Genomic DNA, 13,095 nt, shown 5'->3' with positions numbered 1-13,095 from the left:
GCAGGATGAGCAAAGCTACCCTCTTCATGGCAGCTGAGAAGCAAATGTCTCCAGGGAGGGGTATTTCCCTAATGACCTAACTTTCTTCCACTACGTTTCTCCTCCTACAGGTTATGCCATCACCCACTAGTACCATCAGCTGGAGCCCGAGCTTCTAAACTACAAACTTCAGGTGGGCGGGCAAGAGTCACAACCGTACCAAGCAGCATCAGGGTCACACTCCTGTCATAAGAGCTTGAGGATCTGTGCACTACAGCAGAAACCAGCTCTACACACCAGTTACACACAGATCAGAGGGCTCTGCAACCAGAACAGGTAACAGGAGGCTATCCCAAGCCATGGCTAGATCCCAGCGGGACACAGAACACAGCCCACAAAGCTCATCAGAGCAGAGCAGAGGAAGAAGAATCTACTGTTCTGCTTGTTTTGGAACTAGAACCTGTACACAGAGGTGTGGTAGGGTGCTTCTCCCTAGGAAAGCAGCCTAGGCTCCAGTTCCACCCCTCTCAGCAGTACAAGGACAGAAATCCTAAGCCAGGAGGCTTTAGAAAGTGAGAGCACAGGAAATGCTATAAAGCTGGTCCTTACATGGGGCTCAACATGAGAATCCTGGGCATTCTGTATTAGTAGTATCTGGGCCCCAAAGCACATTTCTAGAATCTTCTTCTAAGCAGGGGTCACGAGAACTGATGATGTACATTTTCAAAGTTTGTTCACATCCATTAATGTGCTAGGCTGTAGAAGCCAAGTTCAGTCCTCAGATTTCTATGACCCTCCCATATTAACAGAACAGTGTTGGTGTAGTTAACACACACCTATGACCATTCCCTGCCCCATCCACACACACAAAGCAGGCGAAAACAGAAAAACTGTGAATTCAAGGCAAGTCTGGGATGTACAGGGATAGCTTGTCTAAAAACCAAAAATGGGAAGGAAATCCCCAAAGAAAAAATTATAAAGTACTATCTAGTGCAAAAGAGGAGAAAAGGTTGCCTCTTTCCAGTGTTTCAAAGTATGTTCCATGGACCAGGAGGCAGCAGCAGTACTGAATGCTTACTGGATGCTCAAAGACCTGCCCAGCAGTTGGCTAGGGCCCAGCAGGTTTTCTGTGCCCTTCAGCTGACTCAGCTGTAGCCCAAACCTGGTCCATGCCTACAGCACACCAACTAAACATGGCTACAGTGGCAAAGGGCCACTGTGGCATTATCAGGAAACCAAATGCATTTTCAGTGTCTAGGAGATTCTGTCAAGGACCTCTTGAATCTAACTGGTTGGTGATACAAGTGAGGGTGGACTCCGGGCATACGTTCCCTAGCAGACACAGCCTGCGCCAGGTGACAAGTGTAACGGTAATATTCACTTTCAAAGGGACAGGATCTACAATCATCAAGGGGACTGTGTAGATCAGGCTAACCTCTGGGCATGTCCATGATTATCTAGATTGGGATAACTGAAGGGAGAAAACCCACCTTAACTGTGGGCAGCACCATTCCATGGGCTGGGGTCCTGGACTGAGTAAAAATGAGAAAGCAAGCTGAGCATCCGCATTCTCTGCTTCTGAAATGAGGATACAATGTGTCCATCTCCCTCTTGCTCCTGCAGCTACACTTTCCCCACTGAGGGACTGTATCCCGTCAAAATAAGCTTTTTTTCCTTTAAGTTACTTTTGTGTGGTATTTTATTGCAGCAATAGGAAAAATTAAATAAGACAGGCATGTTAATGGGAGCACTCAGTCTACCGACCCCAAGCTTAACCATGAAGCTATGACGGAGACCTAGGCAGGAAGGCACTCAACAGACAGACACAGACCCACACACACCTGGTCCAGTTTCCACAATGACAGAGCAGTTCAGAGGAGGAAGGACCTTCTTCCCTCGAATGGTGCTAGGGTGACTGGACATCCACATGCAAAAAATTAACTCTGACCTCACATCTTATTTAAAAAAAAAATAGCACAACTCTGGGTGTGGTGAGCAGATAATCCCAGGATAACACGGCTGAGGCAGGAGAATCACATGCTTCAGGTCAGCTGTGGCTTTATAGAGGACCCTGTTTCAACATAAACCATTACATCTGTTGATGAGTCCACGTGGCTATCTCAGGATTCTGTTCTGATGGCTGCTGCCACCACACAAGAGAAGGACAATCAACAGCCTGCCACTCCAGCCTTACTGTGCGGCTTCATGGCTTCCTGCCTTAGTCTTTCTGGTTCCTTTGCCTCTCCACAGAATTTCTCTTCTTCTTCTTCCTCCTTTTGTTTTGTATTGTTTTGTTGTGACAGGGTCTGACTATGTGTCCCTGAAACTTGCTGTGTAAACCAAGCTGGTCTTGGACTCAAGACATCTGCCTGAGTGTTGGATTCAAGGCATGCATTCCCATGCTGGGCTTCTCCATAGAAACTTTAGGACAACCCTGTTCACAGCTGTGAAAGTTCTTGGAAGAATCAAACACAGAGACTTAGCTGCCCTTTGCTTACTTTCATACCCCAAGGATCCTCATGTATGCAATTCACGTTTAAGGAACTTTCTCACATTAAGTCTTGGAGATCTAGTTATGTTCTTCATTTACAATGGACCTTAGCTTGAATAGTTATAGCTCAAGGATTTGAAAGTCATCTCTGGTTTAGAGGCCCTGGGGATTTCTGTTTAAACAAAAGGACCATCCGTCCCATTGGCACAAGCTTTCAGGGCTACATTAATAGCAATAGGGGAGAAATCTCAATAGGGAAAAAGCAAATGAACAGTTTCTCAAACTCTGTACTGGGATCTAGGTTTGATAGGTGATAAAGGAGCCCGGGAATAAGCAGAGAGAATCTTGAGCCAACACTCGAGAGCACTACAAACTCCACTCGAGATACACATCAGGCATTGGAGGTCTAGGGAATCTCTCAAAAAAGATCAGCTGGGTGCTCGCTTCGGCAGCACATATACTAAAATTGGAACGATACAGAGAAGATTAGCATGGCCCCTGCGCAAGGATGACACGCAAATTCGTGAAGCGTTCCATATTTTTGCCTCTCTCAGCTCTTCCCTTCCTCCTCCTCAGCCTCTGCCTCCCTCACCCTTTCTTTCCTCTCAGGACCCTGTGTCGTGGGGAATATTCAATCTTACACCGTCTCAAAGCAGCCATGGGGACAGCGTGGCGGGATTACATGTCCATCTGTGGGCTTCGCACACATGGAGAGCTGGGCGGACACCCAGTCTCTGAGCTCATCTATATCCACAGCAAGCTGCTCATCGCAGATGACAGGACAGTCATCATTGGTTTTGCGAACATCAATGACAGGAGCTTGCTGGGGAAACGGGACAGTGAGCTAGCCATACTGATTGAGGATACAGAAATGGAGGCGTCCCTCATGGACGGGGTGGAGTACCAGGCAGGCAGGTTTGCCTTGAGTTTGCGGAAGCACTGTTTCAGTGTGATTCTTGGGGCAAATACCCGGCCAGACCTGGATCTCCGAGACCCCGTCTGTGACGACTTCTTCCAGATGTGGCAAGAAACAGCCGAGAACAATGCCAACATCTATGAGCAGATCTTCCGCTGCCTGCCGTCCAATGCCACTCGTTCCCTACGGTCTCTCCGGGAGTATGTGGCTGTGGAGCCCTTGGCCATGGTCAGCCCTTCTTTGGCCCAGTCTGAACTCAGCCACATCCAGGGCCACCTAGTTCACTTCCCCCTCAAGTTTCTGGAGGATGAGTCCCTATTGCCCCCGCTGGGGAGCAAGGAGGGCATGATCCCGTTAGAAGTATGGACGTAGCTGAGGCTTCAGCCTGGCAGCAGCCACAGCCGCCGGGCTCCATGGTGCCTGATCCTTGCCACAAACCCTGAGTTCCAAGGGTAGTGCCCTCTGATCCCTAGGGAGGGCATCTCTAAGGAATACTAGAGAATCACAGAGGACCTTTACTTGAGAAGTAACTCAAGGGAGCACTCCCAAGCCTGGCCTGGGGAGGCAGGAGAGCATTCTGGAGAGGTTTGTCCTCCCACCACCTAGTTCAAACCACTGCTCATAGAAGCCTAACTCTTACTAGGAGGCCTGAGGTCAGGCCTTTTATTCCAGGAAAAGGGACTCCTGTCCTGGGTCTTCCTCATCTCACTCTTCCTCCTGCCCTTGAACCCCCTATGTGCCCCAGGGCCTCTCTCCCTGTCCATCGCTGCCAAGATGGAGGGAGAGCGGAGCCACTTTTGACTGCAGTCCCCACCAACAGTGGTGGGGAAGACACTGTAACTGCCTCCACCAGCCTGCTGACAGACACTAACTTTGTATTGGTTCAAACATTTCATAAATAAAAGTGTAGAAAGGAAAAAAAAAAAAAAAGATCAGCTGGCCAGCAGCTCATCAGCCTAGCTAGGTAGAGGGAACTTCCCTCTGTGATGGAGAGGCTGAAGGGTCACAGGATTATAATCAGCCCTGCACTAGTACAGGAGGGCTAGATGCCAGATTCCAGCGTATTTGCTGGAGGGTGATCATCACCCTTTCCTGGACCTTGGTTTCCTCAAAGGACTATATACTCTGAGCTCCTTTCTGGTCTGCTCCAAACAACTGCGGGCAGAGTCTTCCCATCCTTAGTCCTCCTATGCCTATTCCTGTGCAGACAGACACCCGAGGGCAGGTGTATACCTAGATGCAGATGCAGAATGGTTCCAGCATGCCGTCCATGCCAGAAGATCAGCACAACCACCAACCCAGAAGGGACCCCTTATTTAGACCTCTTGGTCACCTGAGCTCTGGCTCCCATATTTGGACTTTTGGTCTGTGAGCTATTCCTAAGCTTGTTTCCTATGGAGTGCGATGCTTTCTACCATTAAATGATGGTTCCTTTCTGGACTACCTGCTTATTTAATGTTTTTTCCTGCTGCTGGGATAAAATACTCTGACAAAAGTAACTTAAGGGTTTATTTTGGCACATAGTTCAGTCTTGGTAGGAAGTCAAAGCAGCAGGAGCTTGAGGGGGCCAGCCCGGAAGCAGATTGTGATAAATACTTCCCAATGTTCAGCTGACTTCTTCCATTTTACACAGTCAAGATAGGTCTGCCCACATTAATAAGTATAATCAAGACGAGCCCCCACAGGCTTGCCCAGAGGCCCCTCCCAGGTGCTTCTTCATTCCATCAGGCTGACAGTTAATATTAACCAGCACACTGTGCCTGCCTTCTACACTCAGCACAGCTTTGCTCTCAGCCCGGGCTCACCACCCTCTGTTAATCCCACTCTCTCTACCCATCTTTAAAATTCAGACTGTTCTCCTGTACCACAGAGCGGAGGACAGCAGGACCCCCGAGTTGAACACAGTGTCAGCAACCCGACCCTTTACAGGAGAAAATGGTCCATGCAAACAGATGACCACAGTAGCCAAGCTATAGCTTTCTCCCTGCTGAACGACTGCTCTGCAGAAGGTCCTGCGTTTACCACCACAAACACCCAGGCCTGATTCCAAGGCACAGGGCTGTCTTGCTGGGCCTCTGTCCTCTGAGCCTCATGGACCCCACACAGCCCTTTCTGTTCACCAGCTCCACTCCCACATCAGCTCCTGCAGCCCTCACCTGGCCTAACTTCACAACCTGCAAAACAGGGCTTGTGATTGGATACTGCTCCTCCACTTGATCCTGCTGCTGGAGGAGGGGAGTCTGAGCACTACCACATTCTCCACGGCTTCAGCTAGCTGTTTAGAAAGGCAAATGAATGAGTTGGGCCCCACATCCACCCATTTCATTGACCCCCTTCTCAGATGCCTGCATGTTCCAAATCTTCCCAGCACTGACATCTTGCTTTGCTCCTAAGTGCATTGTTTCCTGTGTTTCTACTCACTTCCTGCCCCACCCCCCACCGCAGCTTCCCTGGAAAGCCTGGATCTGGTTCTGGTCTGAGTGTGCCTACTGGAACCTTGAAGCACAGCAAGCTGCCAGGGCACGGCAGTCTCACTCAGAATGCGAGACAGAGCCCTTCTGGCCCACAGCTTCCAGCACCACACCACCATGTCTGATTTCTTTCCAGTCATCAATGTACTTGTACACAACTTCCATCTTCAGAACCCTCCAAGTCCGGTTTAGCCCCTGTATCTGAGTTCTTAGGGTTGGGCCTGCCACTCTGGCAGCTTGGAGTCCTTGGCTCTGAAGCTGCTCAGATTTTTTTTCTTTCCTAACTTCTACATCCTTTCTGATTTTCCTAGCTCATCTGCAGTTAGGTTTTATTTCCAGTGTTCACTTTTGGTTCTTGCAAAGGGGTTTCTGGGCAAAAGAGGTGTACAGCCTAGTCCATAAAAATAGAAACTGAGGCAGTGTGTTTAACTTGAAGATCCTAGCTTAGCCAATCATGACAGCAGAAATGTGGCAGCCTATGAGGGAGGAGTTCTAAAAGTATCTTGCCCATCGCTGCGCTAAGCTAAGCAGCACTGTGAACCATCTCGGTAAAAGGCAAACTTGCCATAACTAACTAGCATGTGTTCATCAAACTTAGAAAATGTCAAAGACCTGCAGAGAGAACTGGATACAGGGATGTTTCTCAAAGGCAGCCACTCAACTGTATGTGGTGGCTCTGCACACAACTGTGGACCCAGCATTCATGTTTCAAACAACAGAACAATCAAAGGCAATCTCTTGACACAGTAGGTATGATCCCTTCTTCCCAGTCAGAAGGCCATGAAAGTCAACCCCTGCACACCCCTGGCACTGTGAAGAACTCAGGACACACTTGGCTTCAGGACTATCCCCCAGGCCACGCCATTCATCCAAGGGATCCTGTGATACTGACACATCCTGCCAAACAGAGCCTGGACCAGCGGATATCTCAGCAGAGGGCAGCAGAGGTCTAATTTACACAATAAAGCTCATTAGATCCCACAGGCTCAGTGCCTGCCCCCACCCCATGTGACGGAGGTTGGAAGACGAGGGACTTCAGCAAGGCATTCACCTGCACGGTTTCCTAAGGATTTATCCAGGTCCCCTTCCCAGCCTCCGTGCCACCAGTTGCTTTTTCCTCTCCCCAAACTGCTATGTGGTCTCAAAACCCTGGCTGTGACACGGCTGTCACTGTGATGCTATCAGGTGAGTGGGTGGGTCACAAGATGCTATCCCTTCTCATGGACCCATACATGGTCCTCCCCACTTCTTCATTAGTGATGCTCTCCCACATGATACTGCAAGATGGCCGATAGCTGACCCAGAAAAGTAACCTGAGGATAATACCCTGTCTACGGGGTCCTGGTGCCCTCTAACCCAGCTGGGGACAGCCTCCATATGGTCTCGCTCTTTATAAATTACATTGTCTGGGGAATTCTGTCATCTTACCAGCAAACAGACTAAGTCAGAAACCTTCGCCCCAATGTCAAATTCCTACCTACTGTTTAAGGTCTGTCCTAACACGGCTCTCCTTGCAAGTTCACAACAGAAAGTACCACACTGAAAGGATGCCTCCCCACTTTTCCCCCGGAAACTTTTCCTATTGCACCTCTTCTGGCAGCATCTCTGGACACCCAGAGCTCACACACTGAAACAAAAGGACTTTGCCTGGAGGTCACCCATGTGACCTTCTCTTTCCTTCTACTGTGTAAGTCCTGGGAAAACTGCTAGCTTCCTCACCTCCTAGGGCAGTGGTTCTCAATCTTTCTAATGCTGAGACCTTTAATACAGTTGCTCATGTTGTGGTGACCCCCAACCATAAAATTACTATGTTGCTACTTCATAACTGTAATTTTGCTACTGTTATGAATCATAATATAAATATCTTATGCAGGAAAAAAGGTTTGAAACCCACCGGTTGAAAACTACTTCTATGGGCTCTGGAATGGGCGAACCAGCTGCACAGCACACAGCTCCACAGGTCTCTCTCTGTTGCCTACATCCCCCTCCATCAGTACCTCGAGTCCCCCCTCCATCCCAGATCCTGCTTTGCTTCCCTCACTGGATACCCCGTGCCATCTGTATGTCACACCTCTGTCCACATGCAGCGACCTTGCAGTGTCTCCTTGGCCATCCCCCTCCCCCAGATTTGGCACAAAGTCGAAAGCCACCTCTAAGCCAGGATCCCGGTGCAGCTCTTTCACCTCCCTAGATCTGGACCCACCTCTGAAGCTACCTAATGCCAGGCACCAGGCCCAGCACTCTCTCTGCCAACATCCCCACAAAAGTGTGTTTCTACCATTCTCCATTCCCCGTACTTCAGTACCAGCTTACCTGACCAGGCCTGATTTAAAGAACAGCAAGAGATGAAAGTACCACTGACCTCTAAAACAGATCCTGATGTCACTCTTGTAAATACAGCTATTAAAATTTAAGTCCCATGATGGGAAGGCCTCAGTCACCTCCAACTCACAGTAATCAGCTTCTCTTTAAGCATCAGCAAGCTGACCCCGCCTCTTCTCTGTACCCTCCTGCCTCCTTCCCTGGAGATCCTAAACCGTCCATTACACACTGCTGCCTGCAATTGCTCTCCTGACGCCCCTGTCGTAACTTCTCGCAACACAAGTATGTCTATCCATTGAATCAGACATGATTTCACAGGACCACAGGCTGCGTTCATTTCTTCTGAGTGAGCTGTGGCAGCCTTCACTGAACTGTCACTGAGCACCAAAAAAGGTCTAGTTTTGAGAAGCTGGTTGAAGGAAGTACACAGGGCATTTACCCTGCTGAGGATAAATGACCACTATGGCTTCTTCTGGGAGACAAGAGCAGAGTTACATGGTGAGGAGATGGAGTAGGAGGCTGGAAACAGCAGGGCGTCGTGCCTACCCTTCTGAGTTAAGAGGTGAAATTGCCAGTTAGGGAGGGCTTCAAGTTGCTAGAGAGTGGCCACCCACAGTGACTTTGTATCTCCCATACCTGTAGAAGAAAACACCCATTCTCTAGAGCCATAACTATACTAAGTCAGAGGACAAATGGATCAATGTGGTCTCCTGCCCTGGGCAAGGGAAGACCTGCCCTAGTCAAGCAGGTCCCACTCATGCCCATGGCCTCTCTGAAGGGCAGCTGAGGATGCCTAGATAGTAGGCCAGCTGGTGCCTCCAGGACAGCAGCCATGTGCCTTTTAGTGACATCCTTCGTGGCTGGATCACCTTCTCAGTGTTTCCGTCTATTCTGGGTGTAGTCTACTGGTCTGTACTCTTGTGATGTCCTGGCTCTCCAAGGCGGCAGCCACAGGTTCAGCTCTAAGGACAGGGACCTTGTGCCATCCCTGATCAAAGCTCTCTGTATCTTCCTGCTGCTTTCCCACCCTGATCCAGCTTGAGATCCCAACTACGTGCCCACCCAGGCCTCTGTACACTAGCTGCATGTCTACCGGAGCCTACTCTGCTCTTCAGAGGCTAGACTCCCTCACAGCACTGGTCTCTCAGTCAACCACCGCTTCCTAAGATGGTTCTTGTCCCGGTTCTGAGTGTGCCAACCTCTGCACACCCAGCCGCCTTCCTCCTTCATGTCCTTACCACTCCTAACCAGTGTTACCTATGATCTACACGGCCTCCTAAACCTCCTCCATTGCTCCCTGGGTGCATGAAACATTTACCACAAAATGGCCTGGTAAATGAACCTGGGTAAGGTACCCCGAACAAGTATCAGCCTACAGATGATAAACTGAGTCTGGACAGCCTTGTAAGCCACTGCTGGTGACCAGTTTTAAGCTCCATAACACCTGTAAAACGCAGCAGTGTCTTCCCTGCCTTCTGCATAGATAACCATGGGGGGGGGGGGAATGACAGGAGGACATGGGAACAAAGGTAATTCTCAAAGGTAATCACACTAAGATAGCTTTGCAACAGGATCTCACTATGAGGCCCAGGCTCCCCTGCACCTCAAGATCCTCCTGTCTCAGCCTGCTGGGTGCTGGGATCATAGCACTTGCCATCAGCCTCGCTGTGGTTATGTTTAATTTACTCATTTGTCTCCCGAAGAAATAAACCACCCTGTCTGCTCCCCAAAGAGAACAATTAGTATATTCTTTGCTGACATTTGTGTAAAATCATGAATCACAGACAGAAGTAAAAGAAAAAAAAAAGGAGAAAACTTAACAGTTTTCCTTTGAATAATCTGATCTATAGGTTTTATTTCAGAATAAGACGGTGATTTCAGGGGAAGTCTGAGAAAGAGGTTGCAGCAAGTAAGATGTGGAAAGCCTATAGGTTTGAAGCAAAATATATATGGCCAGGGTGTGTAGGGGATCATATCTCAGCAACTGCATCACTGCAGTGACCAGGGAGTACTGTCCCTGCCACCTCTGAGAGGTTCCCAGAGCCAGAGACTTCTTCGGGTTTTACCCTTAAAATCGCCTTCAGGCCAGTGGGGTTCTGCACTAGCACCTCCATTTGAGGGTTCTGACTGGCTCTTAGCATATGTTTTTGAAAGAAGCGTTGGCAGCTTTAAATTCAGACACCGGTCCACGTGTCTTCAGTTCACACACTTGCTTCTACCATTTTAATCCACCTCAGAGGAGGGGGACGCTTGTGAGCCTGTGTGAAGAGGCTCTCCATCTACTGCAAGAAGGGCTCGGCTGGACAAGTGCGCACGAGCTACCCACCACGAGCTGATGTTCTAACTCTGACCTCTCAAAACTCACCTCTGGAGCACTCAGGCTCCACCTGACCCTGGGCCCCTCCTGTCCACCCTCTCCCCAAATAGGAGGCGGGCACGTCTCCAGCCTTTCTTTCCACTGTGGTTCCTAGGCCACCAAAAGGTAGCGACAAGTAAATCGCCTGGGCCTCGGAGCCGTGGCGCAGCCTCGGACTTTCTTAAACGCCAAAGGGGCTGGAGACCAAGGCCCCTCCCTGGGCTGCGCCCGAAAACCGGGTAAGGCGGCCGGGTGGCTGGGAAGGGACTGTAGGGACCTGAGCCCGCAGCCACGCCGGGCCTGACTTTGGGCGCAACGGGGGCGCATCGCCCAAGCCTGGGCCGGGCGGGGGGCGCCGAGCCAGCGAGTGGGCGGCCGGGCGCGGGCTGGCGTGGGCCGGGCTCGTGGCGGGCAGTTGGCGCGGGCCGTGCGCGCGGGACCGAGGTCGGGGACCCAGGGCGGAGGCCGAGCCCGCGGCGGCGGAACCCGGCGGGCGCAGGGCGATCCCGGAGCGGCTCCGGAATCCAGCCGGGTTTTGACTCCGATCGCCCACGGCGCCCGCGACTGTAACAAAGAACAGGCGGCGCGGCGGCCGGACCGGGGCGGGCGCGGGGGGCGCGGGTGAAGGCCGAGCCGGGGCCGGGCGTGGGGCGCGGGGCGCGGCGGGAGGCACGCGGTGGGGCCGCGGCGGACACGGGCCTGGGGCTTTACCTGCCTGTGGAATGTGCAGAGCTGGGTCGGATCCGGACTCCGGGTTGCGATCCGCTCCGGAAACTGCGCAGCACCGGAAGCCGGGGGGGCGGTGGCGCGGCATCGTGGGAGTTGTAGTGCGCAGCGCGGGCAGACGGGGCGGGCCTAGGGCTCTGGCTGCTGGGACCCGGAGCTGGAGACTACCGGCTTCGCGGACAGAGAATCAGGGATAACTAGCGGCTTAGTAGGGGAACCTGGGACGGACTGTGCGGAGTGGTAGCTGGCAGGGGTTCTGTGGACAGTGAGACTAGGGAAACGACTGCGTGTATTGAAGCACCCGCGGACAGAGATGCGTGCTTGCAGAGATGGAGGATGATTGCCTTCCTGCATGGGGAGCGGGTAACTAACTGGCTGTGTGGATGGGGAACAGGAGAGGCAATAATGTCTGGAGAGTTCGTGGAGCAGGCTATGAGGATCCAGGGGAAGGGACTGAGTAGACGGGGAAAGCTGGGGAGAGGGGCTTGTGTGATCTGAGAGTTGGCCAGGCAGTGTATGGACTGAGGAGCTAGGCAGACAGGCTGTGTGTGAGTAAGGGAGTGGTAGACAGAGCATCTTTGACCTTCAAGACACCTTTAAAACACAACCCCACCATCCCATGCACCACTTTCATTGATTTTACTCATTCTAAAGTGCCCAGAGGGTCAGTTCTCTGGGCCTCTACACAGGAATAGGACTAAATAAAACCAGCCTGTTTACAGGAGGAAAAAGTGACAGGTCACAGCGAGAAAAACCAGTGCAAATTTGGGGCTAAGGAAGACATGGAAGTGGAATGGATTATTGACTACTAAGCTATGAACTTTGCCTTGGTGCAAAGTTATGAAAGCAAAATTACTTGAAAGACTTTACACTGACAAGAGAGCTCTCACTGCCAGGGTGTCCCCTGCTCCTACCCTCCACCTCCATCCACTCTCAGGAAGTTGTGACCTCATGATTGTTATTTAGCTGCCTAGGCACTCAGGCCACTGTCAGTGGTGACCCAAGAGCTGGAAAGAGCCCTTGGTGGTGTCCACATGATACTGGTTTTGCATACATGCAAGATAAAAAAGTTACGGGGTCACCCATATTTCAGAGGAATATCTTGGAGGCCAAGTGATATGTCACAGCATCAAAATAATTGTGGGGAACCCCTGAGTGGATGATTAATGTTTGAAGCCAGCGGAGTAAAAGCTGAAGGGGCTGGGAAGTTAAGAGATACCCAGAGTGAGGGAATACCTCCTAAAATAGCTACATTCAGCATGCTAAGCCCAGACAGCAACATATGGGATGTAGAAACATGGATCTACAGAACTTCATGTCTGCTCTGCTAAGTTTTGGTCTTGGTTTGATCCCATCCCTGCTTTCTTTTCATCCATTCCTCTGGAATGGGATTACAGCTAAGACTTTGCATTTGAGTCTTAGAAGAAACTTTAAACCTAAACTAAGATATCTGGGACTCCCGAGGTTGACTAAATATATTTTCCATTAATAAGATGCCCAATACCCTTTGGGGTTCAGAGATAAGACATTAAGGATTAAATACTGTATTAGCTACTTTTCTATTGTTTGATAAAACACCATGGCCAAAACCAACTTAGGGAGGAAAGGATATACTCCAGTTTATAACTCTCAGATCACACTGGATCACTGAGGAAGTCAGGGTTGGAACCTGAAGACAGAAACTAAAGCAGAAGCTATGGAGAAATGCTGCTTAGTGGCTTGCTCCTCATGGCTTATACCAGTCAGCACCATCTATCTACCCAGGGATGGCCTGGCCCACAATAGCCTAAGGCAACAGTTCTCAACCTATGGGTCACAAACCCTTTGTGGTCAA

At 50.6% G+C, this 13,095-nt stretch overlaps 2 protein-coding genes and 1 non-coding gene across 8 annotated transcripts in view; 2 read left to right on the top strand and 1 right to left on the bottom strand.

Annotated features, from left to right (window-relative positions):
* Positions 1-11,343, bottom strand: part of Prdm15 (PR/SET domain 15) — a 62,056-nt gene extending 50,713 nt beyond the window's left edge. For 2 of the 6 annotated variants that reach the window (XM_038346157.2, XM_038346158.2), the window contains exon 1: positions 11,247-11,320. The gene's annotated coding sequence lies outside the window, so the exon portion shown is untranslated. Of the gene's footprint in view, positions 1-1,469; positions 1,484-5,542; positions 5,647-11,246 lie in introns of those variants that run through there. The other 4 variants (XM_038346152.2, XM_038346153.2, XM_038346154.2 and 1 more) reach the window with 4 other exon arrangements.
* Positions 6-4,263, top strand: LOC119824971 (phospholipase D2-like). Its single transcript, XM_042055901.1, has 3 exons — positions 6-60; positions 257-551; positions 3,080-4,263. Exons 1-3 carry the CDS (start codon positions 6-8, stop codon positions 3,756-3,758), a joined length of 1,029 nt encoding a protein of 342 aa, XP_041911835.1. The 3' UTR covers positions 3,759-4,263.
* Positions 2,907-3,013, top strand: LOC119825867. The gene has a single exon (XR_005287324.1). It is a non-coding gene; the product is annotated as a U6 spliceosomal RNA (small nuclear RNA).
* Positions 11,344-13,095: the final 1,752 nt, after the last annotated feature.

This window comes from Arvicola amphibius, chromosome 10, assembly GCF_903992535.2.
Source record: "Arvicola amphibius chromosome 10, mArvAmp1.2, whole genome shotgun sequence".
NCBI classification, from domain to species: Eukaryota; Metazoa; Chordata; class Mammalia; order Rodentia; family Cricetidae; genus Arvicola; species Arvicola amphibius.
This window is presented reverse-complemented; position numbering and strand designations above follow the sequence as displayed.

Coding starts and splice junctions, on each gene's coding strand:
- LOC119824971 (XM_042055901.1), top strand. CDS start 6: ATGAGCAAAGCTACCCTCTTCATGGCAGCTGAGAAGCAAATGTCTCCA. Junction 61..256: donor GCAAATGTCTCCAGGGAGGG/GTATTTCCCTAA, acceptor TGTGCACTACAG/CAGAAACCAGCTCTACACAC. Junction 552..3,079: donor AAGCCAGGAGGCTTTAGAAA/GTGAGAGCACAG, acceptor CTTTCCTCTCAG/GACCCTGTGTCGTGGGGAAT.